The 20,652-nt window shown below is 44.8% G+C and overlaps 1 protein-coding gene across 7 annotated transcripts in view; it reads left to right on the top strand.

Annotated features, from left to right (window-relative positions):
* Window positions 1–19,887, top strand: part of RBSN (rabenosyn, RAB effector) — a 29,134-nt gene extending 9,247 nt beyond the window's left edge. For all 7 annotated transcript variants that reach the window (XM_003826217.4, XM_055109524.1, XM_003826218.6 and 4 more), the window contains 9 exons: window positions 4,020–4,120; window positions 4,933–4,978; window positions 5,082–5,243; window positions 7,368–7,609; window positions 9,176–9,246; window positions 11,794–11,880; window positions 12,791–12,893; window positions 14,246–14,350; window positions 15,026–19,887. In XM_003826217.4, the coding sequence (XP_003826265.2) occupies window positions 4,020–4,120; window positions 4,933–4,978; window positions 5,082–5,243; window positions 7,368–7,609; window positions 9,176–9,246; window positions 11,794–11,880; window positions 12,791–12,893; window positions 14,246–14,350; window positions 15,026–16,174 (2,066 nt within the window). In that variant the 3' untranslated portion in view covers window positions 16,175–19,887. The remainder of the gene's footprint in view (window positions 1–4,019; window positions 4,121–4,932; window positions 4,979–5,081; window positions 5,244–7,367; window positions 7,610–9,175; window positions 9,247–11,793; window positions 11,881–12,790; window positions 12,894–14,245; window positions 14,351–15,025) is intronic.
* Window positions 19,888–20,652: the final 765 nt, after the last annotated feature.

Genomic DNA, 20,652 nt, shown 5'->3' with positions numbered 1-20,652 from the left:
AATTATAGTAACATCTACCTACTTTCATGTTGTTGGGATGATAAAAATTCTCTAACATTTATTATGATGATTGTACAACTCTGAAAATCCTAAGCTGGGCGCGGTGGCTCACACCTGTAATCCCAGCACTTTGGGAGGCCGAGGCGGGCAGATCACGAGGTCAGGAGATCCAGACCACGGTGAAACCCCGTCTCTACTAAAAATACAAAAAATTAGCCGGGTGTGGTGGCGGGCGCCTGTAGTCCCAGCTGCTCAGGAGGCTGAGGCAGGAGAATGGCGTGAACCCAGGAAGCAGAGCTTGCAGTGAGCTGAGATCGTGCCACTGCACTCCAGCCTGGGTGACAGAGTGAGACTCCGTCTCAAGAAAAAAAAAAAGAAAAGAAAATCCTAAAAACCACTGAATTTGCTTTAAATGGTGTATGTATGTGAATTATATCTCAATAAAGCTATTTATCATGCCAGTCACACTTAGTTGAACTATCTAATCTTACATATCTGTTTTTGTTTTTTTTTTTTTTTTTTTGGAGACGGAGTCTCACTGTGTCACCCAGGCTGGAGTCCAGGGCTCCGTCATGGCTCACTGCATTCCAGGCTCAAGTGATCCTCTCACTTCAGCCTCCTCAGTAGCTAAGACTACTGGTGCACACCATCACACCTGGCTAATTTTTGTATTTTTTGTAGAAACAGGGTCCTATGTTGGCCAGGCTGGTCTTGAACTCCTGGGCTCAAGTGATCCTCCCATCTCAGCCTCCCAGAGTGCCGGGATTACAGGTGTGAGCCACTACGCCTGCCTACATATCCTTTAACCGTCTAATGATAACAGTCATTAATATAATAAAATATTTTCTGTCCATGAAATGGGTAATTATTCCTTTATTTATTTATCATTCCCTTGTGATTTATTCAATTTTCATGTTTATGATCTTGTTCACCTTTCACAAAAGCCTTGTGGAGTAGTGGTCCTTTTTCCCATTTATGGATGAGGAAACTGGAGCTCCAAGAAGGAAAGCGAAATTTACCCAGGCTCATCTACTGTATCTTTTTAGTGCTGTTATAGAAGGTGTCTCTTTGAATAAGGAAAGTCCTACAACTGTGCTGTCCATTCAGTAGCCACCAGTCATGGGCTATTTAAGTTTAAATAAATTTAAATGAAATAAAATTAAAAGTCACTTCCTGTAGCACACACTAACCACATTTTAAGTGTTCTGTGTCCACTTGTGGCTATTTGCTACTGTATTGGAGAATGGAAACATTTTTGTTATTGCAGGAGAAAATTGCTTTAAAAATAATACTATACAGCTGGGCGCAGTGGCTCACGCCTGTAATCCCAGCACTTTGGGAGGTCGAGGCAGCTGAATCACAAGGTCAGGAGTTCGAGACCACCCTGGCCAATATGGTGAAACCCCGTCTCTACTAAAAATACAAAAAAATTAGCCAGGCGTGGTGGCACATGCCTGTAATTCCAGCTACTCGGGAGGCTGAGGCAGGAGAATTGCTTGAATCCAGGAGGCAGAGGTTACAGTGAGCCGAGATTGCACCACTGCACTCCAGCCTGGGTGACAGAGCGAGACTCTGTCTCAAAAAAAAAATAATAATAATAATACTATACATATGTAATTATGAGATACATATGAAAGCCAATCCAAAACATGAAGGAGAAATTTTGGACACATGAATTCTTATTAGTTTTGTTTCATGATTGCCCATGTGAGATTACTGGGGTGATTTTCTGATTAAGTTGCCAGTTGCAGCAACTGAAGACAGTCACAAATTGTAGAAGGTCAAGTGAATGGCAAATTTTAGAAGTTAATATTTATTTATGATAGCTTGTTTGTGATACCTTGTTTCATGATTGCCAATGTGAGATTACTAGGGTGATTTTCTGATTAAGTTGCCAGTTGCAGTAACTGAAATCACAAATTGTAGGTCAAATGAATGGCAAATTTTAGCAGTTAATATTTATGGTCACCCCTAAGAATTCTAAATTAAAGTTTAATTAGATGTTAGAGTATGATTAGGGAAGAAAAGACATGTGGATGGTTAAGAGTATAGCATGTGTGACCAGGTGCGGTGGCTCACCTGTAAACCCAGCACTTTGGGAGGCCAAGGCAGGTAGATCACATGAGGCCAGGAATTTGAGACCAGTTTGGCCAATGTGGTGAGACCCTGTCTCTACTAAAAATACAAAAATTAGCCTGGCATGGTGGCACATGTGTGTAATCCAAGTTACTTGGGAGGCTGAGGCATGAGAATTGCTTGAACCTGGGAGGTGGAGATTGCAGTGAGCCTGGAGATTTCGCCACTGCATTCCAGTCTGGGCGACAGAGCGAGACTCTGTCTCAAAAATAAATAAAAAGAGTATAGCATGTGGAGATGCTGATCGAAGGATACAAAATTTCAGTCGGGAGGAATAAGTCAAGAGATCTGTTGTATAAGGTGGTGATTTATAGTTTTTTGTTTGTTTGTTTTTCTGAGACAGTCTTCCTCTGTAACCCAGGCTCGAGTGTGCTGCTGTGATCTTGGCTCACTGCAACCTTTGCCTCTGGGTTCAATTCTTGTGCCTCAGCCACCTGAGTAGCTGGGACCACAGGCGTGCACCACCATGCCCAGCTAATTTTTGTATTTTTAGTAGAGACAGGGTTTCACCATGTTGGTCAGACTGGTCTTGAACTCCTGGCCTCAAGTGATCCATGCTCCTCAGCCTCCCAAAGTGCTGGGATTACAGGCATGAGCCACCGCACCTGGCCTGATTATAGTTAATAAAAATATCTCGTATTCTTGAAAATCAGTGAGAGTAGACTTTGTATTGTCACCACAAAAAGTGGTAAGTATATGAAGTAATGCATATGGTAATTAGCTTGTTTAGCCATTTCCCAATGTATAAATATTTCAAAACATCATGTTGTACATGGTGAATATATGCAATTTTTATTTGGCAATTAAAAATTTTTTTAAAAGCATGGCATGTGACAAATTCTGTTACATTACAGTCTATAAATGAATAGGTGATCATTGGGAAGAGGACATGCACTGAGTGCCGGGAGGGTTGAGGACAATATGTTTCTGCAACAGGTGAGACTGAGCAGGGGATATTTCAGGTTACTCAGACAGTAAGCTATTTGTGTTGCAGACGTTTGTCCTGGGTTTTGGCTGCTGGACTGAGGAAGGTATCAGCTTAACTATCTCCCACAAGGGAATCTATCAGCATTTACATTTTTTTGGCCATTTTGAGAATTGTCCTTATCCTGAGGAAAAACAATATTGTATCAAATTTATAAAGTATAAAACAATAAGATAATTCAAAAATTTTTAAATCACCCATAATGTTACCACCCTGTTTATTTAACATTGGCATGAGAGTCAGTTAAGACTTTACAAATTTTAACTTATTTAATCGTCGTTAACAACTCTGTGAAGTAGATACCATTATTATTCCATTTGATAGTTGAGTACTCTTAGAGTTACAGAGATGTTAAGTAATTTGTCCAAGGTTACACAGTGTGTGGCAGAATTGAAACTTGAGCACAGGCTGACTCCAGAGTCCATGCTCTTATCTGCTGTACTCTCAGGTCTCTCATATGGTACTTGGTGGCCTCCAAAGGCGGTTAACAATTTAGCAGATTTTCTTCCATTTGCTTTCCTGGTTTTTGAATTTTTGGTAAGGCTCTAAAATCCTAGAGTTTTTACTTGCTTTTGAAATATATTTTTTTTTCTTTCTGAAGTTGGTCTCACTCTGTCACCCAGGCTGGAGTACAGTGGTGGGATCATAGCTCACTGAAGCCTCCAGCTCCTGAGCTCAAGCCATCTTCCCGCCTTGGCCTCCCAAGGAGCTGGGATTATAGGCGTACATACCCATGCCTGGCTATTTTTTTTTTTTTTTTTTTTTTTTTTTGGAGAGAGACGGGGTCTCGCTATGTTGACCAGCCTGCTTTTGAAATTCATTGGGATAAGAGGCAAGGTAGAGAGGCTCCCTCAGAGAAACTATAAGTCATTTGTCTCCCTACCTTCCTTCCCTCTAGGTGCTGTGAGAAGCCATCTTTCCGACTTCAAAAAACACCGAGCTGCTAGAATTGACCACTATGTTGTGGAAGTCAATAAACTAATAATCAGGTTAGAGAAGGTAAATTTTGTTGTCTTAAAACATTTTTTTCTACAAATACACATTTTCTGGGGAAAAATAATCACATTTCTATAGCCTGTGTTGTATATATCATATACATCTGATGGTGGCAGAGAAACACCTTCTCTAGAGAGGTACAAAGGACATGGTGGACAGTTCTAGCCTGGGCCAGCATTCCTTAAGAGAATGGCCCAGGTTGACAAACTTGCCACATGCTTAGCTTCCCTTTTCCCACCTATGAATCCCACTCAGGTGCTGGAAAACCTTTCTTCCTTCAGATTCTTCTTTTGGGTGTCCCAGGCACAATCATCCAGTGAGGTGTAGTGTGTGATGGCAAACGAAGTGGTGACCAGGTCTCACGGGTGTATTTTCATCCTAGTTGTGCTTGTTGTGTGTAACCTGGATTGTGTGCTGGGCATAGTAGCAAGCACAAGTACAGTTCTTTATGTGTACTTTGTAAGGCAGAAATATGTGGCCAGTTTTAGGGTCCAGGAGCACCGTGGAGAATGGAGAGTTTTCTGTTGCTTTCAGTCGTTGCCCTTACCCATCCTTGCCTACCCCTGGTTATTGCTAAAATGGGTAACTGACAATAAAGAGATTAGAAGTGGGTTATAGGAAGCGAGGTGGGTTCTAGATGCAAAACTAATACCCTGTCCCATGTGAAATTGTTTTTGTGATTTTGTGGAGTTGGGGATGACAGATGAGACTTGAGGAATGCAAATGTGCTAATTTCCCGCTTGATGTATTGGAAAGTGTGGAGCATGTATACATCACCTGGTTAATTTCATTTGGCACTATTTTCTTCCGGTCAGCTCACTGCATTTGACAGAACAAATACTGAGTCTGCAAAGATTCGAGGTAACTTTAAAACTTTGCTCACATTCATCTTATTATCTTTTTTTCCCTGACCAAAGCTCTCTTTAAAATGGCCTGCTTTCTTGTTGGTTTGCTCTTCCCAAAGCAATAGAAAAGTCTGTGGTGCCTTGGGTCAACGACCAGGATGTCCCTTTCTGTCCAGACTGTGGGAATAAGTTCAGCATCCGGAACCGCCGCCACCACTGCCGCCTCTGCGGGTCTATTATGTGCAAGAAGTGTATGGAGCTCATCAGCCTTCCCTTGGCAAGTAGGTGACTTGGAGGTGGGGCCCTGGACCCTCATCTTCTTTTGGGCCTAGCTTATTTGCTAATTACCACTGGGACCGTGGAACCTTTTTGTTAAATTAATGGCTCATGGGAATCTTCATTCATTGAGTTGCTGTTTCTGTGAAACCCACTGCAGGCTAGGTACTATGCTAGGGGCCAGGGATACAGTGGTCTATAACAGGGATTGGCAAACTTTGTAAAGGATCAGATGGTAAATACATTTAGGCTTTGTGGGCCACATATGGTTGCTGTGACATTTCTTCTTTCTTTAAACAGCCTTTTAAAAATGTGAACACTAGACTGGGCACAGTGGCTCATGCCTGTAATCACAGCACTTTGGGAGGCCAAAGCAGGCGGATCATTTGAGGTCAGGAGTTTGAGACCAGCGTGGCCAACATGTTGAAACCCTGTCTCTATAAAAATACAAAAATTAGCCTGGCGTGGTGGCATGTGCCTGTAGTCCTAGCTACTCAGGAGGCTGAGGCAGGAGAATTGCTTGAACCTGGGAGGTGAAGGCTGCAGTGAGCTGAGATTGAGCCACTGCACTTCAGCCTGGGTGACCGAGCGAGACTCCCGTCTCAAAAAAATAAATAAATAAAATAAAATAGCAATGTGAAAATTATACTTAGTTTGAGAGCCATATAGAAACAGCCTGGAGGCTGGACTTGGCTCACAGGTCATTTTTTGCCCATTTCTGGCCTATAAGCCTATAAGGCATTGTCCATTCTTCCAAGGAGTCTAGCATCTATCAGGGGATATAAACTCACAAATAAATAATTGCTTTCTAAAGAGAGATGTACAATGAAAGAGACTGTCAGGAACTCAGGAGAGGCTGACCAACTCTTTGTCTGCTCTGCTTGGAAGTGGCAAGTGTGACTTTGAGAAGAGGGTCTTGAATATAAGCAGTGGGCTAGTCCCTTCCTGTGGGATAAGTCACAGACAACTCACTGCCATATAGAAAAGACTAATATCATAATATGAGAGATGCTGAGTGCTGTGGGCTCAGGGACAGTGAGAGCATGCATGCTTAGGGCTGGGAGGTGATGTTCGAGAAGAGCCTTAAAAGATGAGTAGGATTGCAAAAGAGATGGAGAAAGAGGACATTTTAGGTAGAGTGAAGAGTAGGAGCAAAGGCATGGAATTCTGGAAAGCCCAGGGTAGGTTAATAGATGAGCAAATAGAATAGTTGGGGGTGTGTGGAGGACAAAGTTTAGGTGGAACCCGATCCTCCAGGACTTTGCAACCAAGCTGAGTAGAAGTTGCTGAAGATGATCTCATTGGCTTCTGGGAAGTTTGGGGTAAATTTGCAACACTAGAGAGTTCTGCTGACTGTGCACACTGTTGGCCATGGGGTGTCTGGATAATGTGGGGACAAAAACAGATGCTTCTTCTTTCCAACTCTCACATACACCAGGTCACTTTACCTTGATACTTTCTCCCTGAGACCAACTCCCTGTCTCACATGAGATTTTATAAGCTGCCTTTTTGGGACACTATTCACCCTTCTTCTCTTGAGCTCTTTAGCCAGCATTTACTGGGCAGCTGCTGTGGGGTGGCCCTGCTGGATATGTTAAGGGTACAAGTGTGAGTAAGACACAGTTCGTACCCACAAAGAGTCATAGGTTCCTAGGGCAGCTCTGGGGTGTACATGCAACTGTACACAGGGAGAAGAGTGGAAAGTGCTCCAAAATGGGCAATGTGGTGGGAACTGATGGGAAGGATGGATAGTTTTTGCCTCAGGGAATTGGAAAAGGCTTTCCTGGAGGACCTGCCATTCAGAGAGGGTAGGAGCCAGATGTTTGGGAATAGGGAGAAGGCTGCGGAGGAAAGTCTCCCGGGAGAATGTTTGTTGTGTTGGAGGCACAGGGCAAATGCAGGAGAGTGGCAGGTGGAAAGGGAAGGCTGTTTGGATTTGGAGGGGCAGCAGTGGAGTCCTTTCTCACCAGTCTGACACCAGGAAGGCAGAGGGGCAGTACTTGCCCACAGCTGGAGCCTGATCTTATTACTCTCCAAATCAAACACCTGTGGACTGACACCTTGAGGTCGTGGGTATGGTAATTGGATGCTGTGGGGGTCATTGCTGCCTGTTGGTGTTGTGGTTACAGACAAGCTCACCAGTGCCAGCAAGGAGTCCCTGAGCACCCACACCAGCCCCAGCCAGTCACCCAACAGTGTCCATGGCTCCCGCCGAGGCAGCATCAGCAGCATGAGCAGTGTCAGCTCGGTCCTGGATGAGAAGGACGATGACCGGATCCGCTGCTGTACACACTGCAAGGACACGCTGCTCAAGAGAGAGCAGCAGATTGATGAGAAGGAGCACACACCTGACATCGTGAAGCTCTACGAGGTGATTCGCGCTGTCTGGTCTTGGGTCTAATTTCTTAGGCAGATTTGGCTGTTTGTTATGTACACTCCTGCAGATTCTGGAGAATGCTTTGGGAAGTTGTTGGTTTGAATTATTTGTAGTTCCTGTTAAAGGCCCATGTTATGATTTCCCAGCTAGGGCCCTGTGTGAGTCAGAGTCATCCTGGGTGTGTTGCAACAAACTCGCTTCAAGTGGCCTTCCTTGGCCACTTGAAAGCAGGTGGGTGGAAGCTTTGGTGGCCCAGAGGCAATAGGAGGAAGGGCAGTTGCCATGTGGTGTAGACAGGTTCTGTGGGGAGGGCAGAAGCTAGAGATGTTCATAAACAGTGGGCCAGAAGAATCCTGGGAAACTCACTTGGGAGTGTTAGACTTTACAAGTTTTAGAAAGTTCTACAAGTTTTCAGGCTTCACCAGTTTACTGAGTGTCCCCTTCTAAGTTTGTCCAAATGCCTCAGCTGTCGTTACTTGAGTGATCCCACAGCCCCCCACTAGATGCATACTCTGAGAGGAAATAGTGTGCAAAGAATATCTGGGAGTGAGACTGGCTTGGTCCCTTAATGGCCAGGTGAGACCTGTGAGCTGAGGAAGACTAGCCAGGTGGACTGGGTGGGGAGGCAGTAAGAGATGCAGGGAAGAGATCAGCCCAGGCAGAGGAAGCAGCTTGTGCAACATTCTGAACAGAGGAAGAGTGTAATTTTGCCTAATGACCACTGAATAGTCATTGTTAGTAGTTCTGCAGGTCATAATGGCAGTGTTTCTGGAATCCCTATGTAAATACTCAGGCTACTAGAAATGGTGTCAATTAAGCCCCATGTTGGGTTGCAGATGTAGCATTCTCCATCCTTTGTGTGGAGTTCATGACCTGGTATCTCATTTCCGTGAATACCCACAGTGCTTGTGCCACCTCCTCTTTTGAAGTAAGCCCTGGCAATGCCTTGTGCTGGTTTCCCATTGTTGCCTGGCATCACTTGGCAGAGAAAGAAAGTAGCAGCTAATTCCTTTTTGTCTTGGTAGACACCTTGGCTTGTGCCCTGGAAGCCTTGCTCCTCTCAAAAACATCTCGCCGGGCACTTTGGGAGGCCGGGGTAGGCAGATCATTTGAGGCCAGGAGTTCGAGACCAGCCTGGCCAACATGGCAAAACCTCGTCTCTACTAAAAATATAAAAATTAGCCGGGCGTGGTGGCAGCGCGCCTGTAATTCCAGCTACTCAGGAGGCCGAGGCATGAGAATCGCTTGAGCCCAGGAGGCAGAGATTGCAGTGAGTGGAGATTGCGCCATTGTACTCCACCTTGGGTGACAGAACAAAATTCCTTCTCAAAAAAAACAAAACGAAACATCTGATCAGAAGCTCCATTCTCACTTTCTTTCCTTCCTACAAAATTTTCTGCTTGGAAAGTAGGCCTATAAATCAGGAAATTGATAACAACAATTAATGTGTTAGAAAAGTGAACATTTTAAATATAGCTCCATTGATGGAGCCTAGCTTCTGGGTAGGTAGGTGTTTCTATATCTTGAGCATACCACTTACCTCTTTGTTTTTGTTCTTAGAAATTACGACTTTGCATGGAGAAAGTTGACCAGAAAGCTCCAGAATACATCAGGATGGCAGCATCATTAAAGTAAGCTATTCATCTATGTTTTTCTAATCCAGTGGTGACTGTTTTCTGGCATTTTAGGTCAATTCTCCAGTAGCCAAAAATGAAAATCTTAACTTCAACCGTGCTTTTTTTCTGAGACCAGCTGAAGTTGGTTTTTTTCCACTTTTGGCTATTATGAAGAGAATCATCTTCATGTCTGTCTTTTAGTGGGGTACAGGCTACCATCACATGAGCTTGTAGAAAGACAGCCACATTCAGTTGACCTTGGCTATTCTGACTGAGCAGGTTTGGGAAGGGCCTCAGACAATAGGTACTGCTGCTGAGTGCAGCATCTGGACAGAGCAGAGGAAGGGCAGTGGGTCTCATGCTCATGTCTGGGTAGATGCCACTTGAGTGTCACATTGAGGTGTCAGGGCTTAAAGCAGGCATGACCATTAGAGCAGGGGCTGGCAGACTGCAGCCCGTGGGCCAAATGTATCCTGACATCTGCTTTTTTTTTTTTTTTTTCCGAGACGGAGTCTCACTCTGTTGCCAGGCTGGAGTGCAGTGGCATGATCTTGGCTCACTGTGACCTCCACTTCTCGGGTTCAAGCAATTCTCCTGCCTCAGCCTCCCAAGTAGCTGGGACTACAGGCACGCACCACCACGCTCAGCTAATTTTTTTATATTTTTAGTAGAGACAGGGTTTCACCATGTTGGCCAGGATGGTCTTGATCTCTTGACCTCGTGATCCACCCGCCTTGGCTTCCCAAAGTGCTGGGATTACAGGCGTGAGCCACTGTGTCTGGCCAACATCTGCTTCTTTTTTAAAATCGAGATGTAGTTCACACACCCTAACCTTTACCCTTTTAAAGTGTACAGTTTGGTGGTTTTTAGCGTATTCACAAAATTAGCGAACATTACCACTGTCTTCATTGTAAACATTTTCATCACCCCAATAGGAAACCCCATACCCATTAGCAGCCACTGCCGTTTCCCCATCTCCCTGGACACCACTAATCTATTTCCTGTCTCTATGGATTTGTCTGCTTTTGACATGTCATATAAATAGAATCATAAATATAAAATCTCTCTTGTCTGGCTTCTTTCACACAGTGTACTGTTTTTCAGATTCATCCATGTTGTTGCATGTACCAGTACTTCATTCCATCTGTATGAATGCATTGCGTGGATACTTGTCACATTTTGTTTATCCATCAGTTGATGAACATTTGGGTTTTTTCCACTTTTGGCTGTTATAAATAATGCTTCTGTAATATTTGAGTACAAGTTTTTATGTTTTTTGTGTAGACATGTTTTCATTTCTCTCGGGTAGGTACCTAGGAGTGGAATTGCTGGGTTTTATGGTAACTATATATTACCATAGAGTAACATTCCATAGAGGAATTGCTAAATCGTTTTGTGGAATGACTGCACTATTTTGCATTCCCACCAGCAGTGTATGAGGGTTTCACTTTCTTTATAGCCTTACCAACACTAGTTATTGCCACCTGTTTGCATAAAGTTTTATTGGAACACAGCCATGCCCATGTTTGATTACTGTTTGTGGCTGCTTTTGCACCACCATGACAGAGTTGAATAGCAGCAACAGAGACTGTGTGGCCTGCAAAGCTGAAAACATTTATGATTCGGCTCCTTATGGAAAAAATTTGCTGATCCCTGCTTAAGATCGTTGCTTTTTCTGAAGCTTAGTGTTTGTAACCTAGAAGTTAAAGTGCTAACTACTAGAGTCAGATCCCAGCAGTGTTTTCCCAACCTGTAGGAAAAGAATTAATTATGGTATCCAGTGTTATTAATTTCAGAGTTTTCTGTCTTTGTCTTAAACCTGTGTTGCCTATCTGCCACATTTAAAGCGATGCATGTAGTAGTAGATGTGCCTTTTTTAAAAACAAAACCATGCGTATATATATATTTAAAACAAAACCATGTGTGTATATATATATATATATATATATTTTTTTTTTTTTTTTGAGACCGAGTTTTGCTCTGTCGCCTAGGCTGGAATGCAGTGGTGCGACCTCAGCCCACTGCAACCTCCGCCTCCCAGTTCAAGCAATTCTTCTGCCTCAGCGTCCTGAGTAGCTGGGATTACAGGCACCCACCACGATGCCTGGCTAATTTTTGTATTTTCAGTAGAGATGGGGTTTCATCATGTTGGCCAGGCTGGTCTCGAACCTCCTTGGGTACTTTTGAGCGAGAAAAGCCAAGTAGCTTTCTGCTCTTAATGTAGTGTAACCACTTCTTACATCTTGTTAGATATAGTGGAATTGTTTAGGAAAAGTAGGCCAGAGTAAATTCAGCCGCATTTGTTTTGGTGATGAGCATAAGGGCTAGTCCTTGGAGGCCTTGGCATGAATCTGTCCCTGTTGCGTCTGCAAATCGAAACATCACTTCCACTTGATTCATTCATTCCAAGAGATGGACACTGCATTATATCCGAAAGTCTGAAATGCCACCTTTAGAGAATTAACTGCCTTTGTGAGGCCTTACACCTTTAGCGTCCTTCTACACTATGCTGTCCAATCTGCACCATGCAACTTAGGTCACGTGTCTCTGGTTTCTCCTTAGTGCTGGGGAGACAACCTACAGTCTGGAACATGCCAGTGACCTTCGAGTGGAAGTGCAGAAAGTGTATGAGCTGATAGACGCTTTAAGGTAAGGTCCATTAAGTGGTATCCTGCCCGCTGGTGGAATGGAGAAGATGCTGTTCTAATGAAATGGCGAAAGCAGACCTGCACTCACTCAGACTTCTGGTGATGGGGCAGTGGGTGAGGAGGAGGGCAAGGAAGGGGCCAGCTCTGGCACTTAATGCATCTCAGTGACTTTTGTTTCGTTAAGGATTTCTACTGTTTGCTATTATTAAAGAAAGAGGAGCTGGTTATTGACACCTATCACCTGCCAGTCACTGGCTGTTTTCTCTAGAATAGCTCATTTATTCTACTGAAGTTACCCTGTGAGGTAGGGATTAACATCCTGTGTCAAAGGTGAGGAATCATGTCACAGATAGCAAAAATTGTGGAGTGAAGATAGAAACTCAGGTTCTTTCTTTGTGTCTGTGTTCAAGTCCACAGCTGCTTTTTAACTGTGGACTGGCCGTTGGGGTTAAATTAGCCAGTGACTCAGAGGGAGAATAAGATGAGGTGCCTTTGTCCATCCAGACATACAGCAGGAGTTCGTAGTTGCAGGGCCTGGTACAAAATGAAAATGCATGTCCCCTGTTCAAAAGTTATTAAGAATAAAGACACTAACAGCAGAGCATTAAACCAAGCACAGGGCTCTTTTAAGTGCCAGTCCTTTCCAATTGCATAGGTTGCTCACCTGTGAAGCTGGCTCTGCATGTGTAGTCAGTCACTCCGTAACAGTGTTGTGCGCCCTTTGCTAAGGCCTGTGTACAGCCAAAGGGTAAGAAATGGGCTTTGCCTTCAAAGAGACTTCGATGGAGTCACTTGTCCATCTTTACACACCTTCCTGGCATGAAAGCCTGGCAACTCCAGATGTTATACTTTTCACCCTTGTTTCTGAAGCTGGCAGTGCTCATTATATTCATGTGTTTGTTCCAATTCAGTAAGAAGATCTTAACCTTGGGCTTGAACCAGGACCCTCCACCACATCCAAGCAATTTGCGGCTGCAGAGAATGATCAGATACTCAGCTACACTTTTTGTGCAGGTAAAGCCATCCTGGGTTGGCATAAATGTTGCACTTGGCCTGTCCTGCTCTTTTGCTTCCCAGGAGGCAGATCCATGCCAATGACTTGTTTACTTCCTATTTATACATTTATTATTTTTTGAAATTATGAATGCATGATGCCACACTTAGAGAAAAATCTGGATTTCAGAGAAAACTAAAACTACTTTTAATCCTATGTCCCCATTACAATCACTCATTATTCTGGTATGTTTTCTTTTTTCCCATTTGTATTTTTTATATACAGTAGTTACGATACTGCATATTGACTGTATATGCCATTCTTTAACCGTTTTCCTTTAGTTGGACATTTGATAGACTAATTTTTTGCTGCTGTTAAGTGTTGCCATGATAGTAATAATGGTACTTAGTATTTCTTCCTTAGGATAATCTCCTAAGAGACTCTTCTTGAGCCATCAGCTGGGAGGAAACAGCCGATTAAGGGCAGACTAACCTAAGTGGTTAGATCTGAATTGTGTCTTTCTATCCCTGAAGGCCCCTTCTGAGAGAGTCACAGTTAACCACTCTTGGGGCTCCCTGATAAAGAGATCTGTTTTTTTCTTTTTTTTAAAATTAAAACAAAGTGTTGGTTTTTTTCTTTTATTAAATAGAGACAGGGTCTTACCATGTTGCGCAGGCTGGTCTCAAACTTTTGAGCTCAAGCAGTCTGCCCACCTTGGCCTCCCAAAGTGCTGGGATTATAGGCGTGAGCCACTGCACCCAGCCAACAAAGAGATCTAATAGATAGAGTCCTGTCAGGTTAGTTTTCTAACTCTGTAGTATAGAGAAGTAGGCCCTTCCTCACTTTGATTAGTGACTCTATTCAGCAATCATTTGTTGAGTGCCTCCTATGTACCAGGTAGTGTTTTAGGTGCTGGATGTCCTATAGTGAACAAAAAAGACCAACGTTCCTGTTCTCGTTAAGCTTATGTTCTAGAGAAGGAGAGAGATCATAAACAACTAAAATATCTAGTATGTAAGATAGCAAAAGTGCTCTGGAGAAACTTACAGCAGGGAAGTGTGGGAGAGAGGGCTGGGATTGAGGTTTGCTAAGTTAATAGGATGGGCAGGGACAAGACCTCATAGAGAAGCTAACATCTGAGCCAGGTGAATAACTGGGATATCTGATGTTGATCATTTCATAAGGAAAATGCAGGCCCATTTGGAGTTGACTGTCTCACCCAATATGAGTTCTCTCCTTTCTAGCTGCTGTCAAATGATGTCACTCTCTGAGAACAGAGTGGCTCAGCTTAAGCAGACTCTCATCATGGGGCTTAAGGTTCATTTTTTCTCTAAAAGGGTTTAAGTGTAGAATTGTCTGTCACTCCCTGCAGGAAAAGTTGCTCGGTTTGATGTCACTGCCAACCAAAGAACAGTTTGAGGAACTGAAAAAGAAAAGGAAGGAGGAAATGGAGAGGAAGAGGGCCGTGGAGAGACAAGTGAGTGAAGCCAGGGATATGGGGCCCGCTTCCTCCTGTGGCTCTCAAGCACAGAGGCTGCCATGGGCTCCCAGGTTGTGTGGGGTTGTAGTGAATCAGAACCTCTCTCTCAAATGTGCATATTTCTTCTGTTGTGTTTCAGCCTCACTTTCATCTATGGGAACTAGAATAATTGTTTTTCTCCCCAGGGCTTATTTTTCTTTCAGAGCTTCTGCTGATTCTCTCATGGCTAGAATACCACAGAGATTGACAGTTCTCCCTATGGCAGGAGTTGCAGAGGACCAAGACATTAGGAAGTTCCTTGTAGAACATATCGGTATATGCAATATTAAACAGAAAATTATATGTGTATTTAACGCTGCGTGAGATTCCAGTGTAGATGAGGGGAACAGACCTTAGAGGTTTAAGAAAAGTATACGGCCTGTGAATCTAAGATTGAGAAAATCTGATGCCCTAACTTATTCATTATATTTTATTTTTGAAAATCAGGGTCTCCCATCAGCCCACATATACACAAAAACATGACTTGATTTTAGCAGTTGGATATCTTTGTCCTGAGGTGAGAAATTGGAGTGTCACTGGCACAGGGATAGAGGGACAACAGAGGGTGGGTGACAGTGTGGGCTGCTGCCAGCATGGTGACTGTTTCTTCTCTCTGCTTTGCTCTCTCCCCAGGCTGCCCTGGAGTCCCAGCGAAGGCTTGAGGAAAGGCAGAGTGGCCTGGCTTCTCGAGCGGCCAACGGGGAGGTGGCATCTCTCCGCAGGGTCCCTGCCCCCTTGAGAAAGGCTGAGGGCTGGCTCCCACTGTCAGGAGGTCAGGGGCAGAGTGAGGACTCAGACCCGCTCCTCCAGCAGATCCACAACATCACATCATTCATCAGGCAGGCCAAGGCCGCGGGCCGCATGGATGAAGTGCGCACTCTGCAGGAGAACCTGCGGCAGCTGCAGGACGAGTATGACCAGCAGCAGACAGAGAAGGCCATCGAGCTGTCCCGGAGGCAGGCTGAGGAGGAGGACCTGCAGCGGGAACAGCTGCAGATGTTGCGTGAACGGGAGTTGGAACGAGAAAGGGAGCAGTTTCGGGTGGCATCCCTGCACACACGGACTCGGTCCCTGGACTTCAGAGAAATCGGCCCTTTTCAGCTGGAGCCCAGCAGAGAGCCTCGCACCCACCTTGCTTATGCTTTGGATCTAGGCTCTTCCCCAGTTCCAAGCAGCACAGCTCCCAAGACCCCTTCACCTAGCTCAACTCAACCCACCAGAGTGTGGTCTGGGCCCCTAGCCGTTGGCCAGGAGCGCTTACCCCAGAGCAGCATGCCACAGCAACATGAGGGGCCCTCCTTAAACCCCTTTGATGAGGAAGACCTCTCCAGCCCCATGGAAGAGGCCACTACTGGTCCTCCTGCTGCAGGGGTTTCCTTAGACCCCTCAGCCCGCACCCTGAAAGAGTACAATCCTTTCGAGGAAGAGGACGAGGAGGAGGAAGCAGTGGCAGGGAATCCATTCATTCAGCCAGACAGCCCAGCTCCTAACCCCTTCAGTGAGGAAGACGAACATCCCCAGCAGAGGCCCTCAAGCCCTCTGGTTCCTGGTAACCCCTTTGAGGAACCCACCTGTACCAACCCCTTTGAGATGGACAGTGACAGTGGGCCAGAGGCCGAGGAGCCCATAGAGGAAGAGCTCCTCCTGCAGCAGATCGATAACATCAAGGCATACATCTTTGATGCCAAGCAGTGCGGCCGCCTGGATGAGGTAGAGGTGCTGACAGAGAATCTGCGGGAGCTGAAGCACACCCTGGCCAAGCAGAAGGGGGGCACTGACTGACCAGCAGTGGAGAGGGCACCTTTGGGCCCAGGGGTCTGGCAGGAGCCAGTGGAGCAGGACAGAGGGCAGGCAGGATGGATGGGGAAGGTGGCAGGGTGAGAACTCAGATGCACACAGGTGAGGGGCAGGAATCTGCTGTTTTGTGTTGTGCACTTTGAGGTATTTCCACTACAGTTGAATAATAAAATAGAAACTAGAACAGGGAGAATCAGCATTCAGTTGCTGCTTTTCCTGTTTATTGTTACTATCTTTTATAATCGGAGGTTTACCCCTTTTGAAGGGACTTTACATTTTTACTACCGAGATATAACTAAATGCAGCTCTGTTGGGCCCAGGGCAGAAATGGCTGCTGTGTACCTCTTGGGTCCGTTTGCTACTGCCTAGTCTTGGTTCCTTATGCAGTATTATAGGGCAGCCTTTTTAGAGCCCTTCCTTTAGCCAAGACAGAGAAGATAGATTCCACTGAGCTCTATTCTGCTCTGACAGAAGTCCATCCCTAGTAGGCTGTGAGTTCCATTTCACCTGGGGCCGCCTCTCCCCTGCTCTGCACTTCCTGTCTGTACAATAGAAGGGGGAGGTGCTGCTATGAAGGGGAGAGTTTAGACCCAGGAGAGCCCAGCACCTCTTTTTAAGGTGGGGTGATGGGAATATTTCACCAGGGTCTATTTTCTCAGTTTAAGTTCTTTTTTGTCTCTTTCAGGAAGTTAAGCTCCCAGTGCAGGGTATCAATGTGAATCTGGTCCTGAGCTTTTTAGAAAATAAGAGTGGTGGCCGGGCGCGCTGGCTCACGCCTGTAATCCCAACACTTTGGGAGGCCGAGGCAGGCAGATCACAAGGTCAGGAGATCGAGACCACCCTGGCTAACACAGTGAAATCCCGTCTCTACTAAAAATACAAAAAATTAGCCAGGCGTGGTGGTGGGTGCCTGTAGTCCCAGCTACTTTGGAGGCTGAGGCAGGAGAATGCTGTGAACCTGGGAGGCAGAGCTTGCAGTGAGCCGAGATCGCACCACTGCACTCCAGCCTGGGCAGTGAGAGTGAGACTCCGTCTCAAAAAAAAATAAGAGTGGTTAACTTTTTGGTTGATATTAATATTATTTGTGAGAAGAGTTTCCCCACCCTTCTTCTGATAGAACAATTGTCTGTCACTGGAGAAATCTCCCTCCAGAGCTTTGGCAAAGTTACTCTGATCTGGGTCTGTTTAAAAGGCCGGGTCTCTAATTTAGGAATCGGTGATTTGGAAGCTTTTGCAGAACATCACCAGAAGAAGGGAAGCTTCCCAGAGTCAGAAGCTAAATTAAAATAATTTCCAAGGCTATTTGATCAGCCTTCTTCCCTTTTGGTTCATTGTGTCCTGACTTGGGGCACTGATGAGATTTTTTATTTTTTTTGAGACAGAGTTTCACTTTGTTGCCCAGGCTGGAGTGTAGTGGCATGATCTCAGCTCACTGCAACCTCCACCTCCCTGGTTCAAGTGATATTTGTGCCTCAGCCCCCTGAATAGCTGGGATTACAGGCGTGGGCCACCACGCCTGGTTAATCTCTGTATTTTTAGTAGAGGTGGAGTTTCACCATTTTGGCCAGGCTGGTTTCGAACTCCTGGCCTCAAGTGATCTGCCACCTTGGCCTCCCAAAGTGCTGGGAATACAGGCGTGAGCCACTGTGCCCGCCCTGATGAGATATTTTGTTACCAATGTTAGTATTAAGAAACTGAAATGTTTGAAGAAGCACAACCCAGGATCGTGCTGGTAGCACCACAGTACTTAAACTATTGGTCAATTAAGGCCAGAAAGGGAAATTGTTAATTTAGCTCTGGTGCTTTGGTTTACAGGAACATAACTCTTAACTGACATCTGACATCATGATAGCCATATGTGCTCAGCTCTGGGTAGAGTTTCTGCAGTTACTCATCTGAACTAATGAACAATAACTGACCACTAGTCACTTTATGCTGTGTAACTAGCTCTAGGCCATACTTTCACTGGTTACTGGTGTGAAAGCTGAAATTCATTTTGTTACATTCTGGTGAAGACCCCTCTTGGTAATGGGAATGTTTTAACTCTCTTGATGAAAAAATAATCTGTATTTGTGTTGATGTTCACATTTCTGTAGCACATTTCTTATCCTTTTGGTTGAATGAAAAGATCTTGTATAGGGGTGTGGAGACGGGGAGTGGGTAGAAGTGTGTGAAGGACGCTTTGCATTTGGGATCTGTTCACAAACAGCCATATGAGTGTGTTAATGAATGTCAGCCAGTTACCAACCCTGCTGGTTGTTATGGGTTGTTTTGAGAAGTTGGCAACCAGGCATCTAAGATGTTGCCTGGTACAGGCCTCTTTTCTTCCCTGAGGCCCATGACATTTCTCTGTTACTCTAGAGGGTTTCTCAGATGGCCAGTAGGCTCCTCCCTGCTTAGGGTCTCATTTCTCTGAAAAGAGGATGAACTGAAAAGCAGGTAGTTCCAGAAGCTAATTGCTGCTTTCCATCATAATTATTTTTCTTGTGAGAACATTTCTCTTTTAATTAGCTAGTGATTTTGATTAAGACTAATTCACTAAACATACCCTTCCCTCAAATCACCTCAGGTAGCAATCTGTAAGTAACTAAAAGCATTGAAAAACACACAAGAAACATTTTTTAAAACTATTTTTAAAGGCCCGGCCGGGTGCAGTGGCTCACTCCTGTAATCCCAGCACTTTGGGAGGCCGAGACGGGTGGATCACCTGAGGTCAGGAATTTGAGACTAGCATGGCCAACATGGTGAAACCCCGTCTCTACTAAAAATACAAAAATTAGCTGGGCGTGGTGGCAGACGCCTGTAATCCCAGCTACTCAGGGAGGCTGAGGCACGAGAATCGCTTGAACCTGGGAGGCGGAGGTTGCAGTGAGCCAAGATTGCGCCACTGCACTCCAACCTGGGTGACAAGAGCAAGACTCCGTCTCACAAAAAACAAACAAAACTGACTGACTGAATATACTAAACCAAACTAAAATCATATTCTTTTGATTAAGTTTATCCATGGCTGTATTCTTCTATGAATTCTTCCATTTAATTCTTCCATGATTATCTTCTCCTGTAAATACATCACAGGAGTTAGAATTCTCTACCCATCAGCTGTACCATGTCGCAGAATTCATGCAGGCACAAAGTTGGAGTTACAGAGATGGGTTGACAGCAGGGCAAACTTGGCCTATGTATTATAACCACAACTTCAAGTTCTTACCTCATGTGAATATTCACCCTTTCTTTAGTCTTCCAAGGCAAACAGCCCCGTCTTATCACCAGATGAGCAAGGTCTTGATATGGCATAGCAGATCTCCCTAGACACAGATCATGAGAAAAGGTGGAAGAGACTTAGGGATTCAGGCATCAGATGAAGTTGGCTTTTCCCTTTTATGCCTTGTTTGTATTTACCCTGTCTAATACACTAAGGATACTTACTCATTGTACTTGCAGCTCAATATGTCTTTGCTGTTCAGATACTAAAATGTACCTCTGAGTCATTGTGAGCTGTGTGGTAGGTTGGACATTGGCATAGTTGGTGATGGGACTCAAAATGAAAAGGTGGTCTCTTTACCAGGTCACAGACTGTAGCAGATTGTGCTTGTTATCTGACAATGACTGTCACTTTGAGGGTCGTTGATTTGCATGCACTACTCTGGGGCCTTGTATTGGAGCCTTTTTTAAAAAAAATAAAATCTGAGATAGAGGTTGGGGGTGTGTGTGTCTGTGTGCACATGTGTTACAAGTGAGAATCATCAGATGACATCCCTTCTCCTTTCTTGATGACAACCATCTGAGTATCAGAATAGTTCCAGCACCTGTGTTGTTTGTCTGGTTAAGGCCTCTGGAAAAAATGAAGGTCACTGGGTTCTGAACAGGGGATAGATATGGGTTCCAGTTCTGCCCTTATTCCCAGTTATTCCTGCAGTGCTGGTTAAATGAACAGTTTTACAGAAGTATAGTGCAGATCCCTTAATGATCCTATCATCCCAGTTTCACACTGGAAGAAACTGAGGCTCAGAGATTGAGGAACCTTGTGACTGCCATCTGTGCCAGTCACCACCTCTGCATGACCACATTTCCCTCCATTAGCACTACCAGCATGCCTGTGAGGTAGTTTCTCAGCTGGTCATCTGACCCCAGACGTAGAAAAGTTAAGAGAGATTAGCCTGGCTTAGGCCACACAGCCAGTCAGTGGTGGAATGAGGGTTTAAATCCAGATCTGCCTGACTTAATTTGCCCTCAGTAATAAGTAGCTGGGTCAGGTAGTGGTGTGGTGGTGGTGGGTGCTCAACCATTGTGTCAAGCTCAAAGAGGGCAGAAAAGGGCAATGGGGAGTGAGGTTGGGTGCTGCTGAGCTGGTTTCTGATAGTGACTGCCTGAGTCTGTGAAACTGAGACCTCCTTAGGGCCTTAAGAATATATAGATTCTTAAACCAGGAGAGTTATAATATCTAGTGCTCACTGTAGGCTAGA

The sequence above is a fragment of the Pan paniscus genome, chromosome 2 (genome assembly GCF_029289425.2).
Source record: "Pan paniscus chromosome 2, NHGRI_mPanPan1-v2.0_pri, whole genome shotgun sequence".
Classification (NCBI taxonomy): Eukaryota; Metazoa; Chordata; class Mammalia; order Primates; family Hominidae; genus Pan; species Pan paniscus.
The sequence above is the reverse complement of the archived record's forward strand: the minus strand, read 5'-3'. Positions and strand labels throughout refer to the sequence as shown.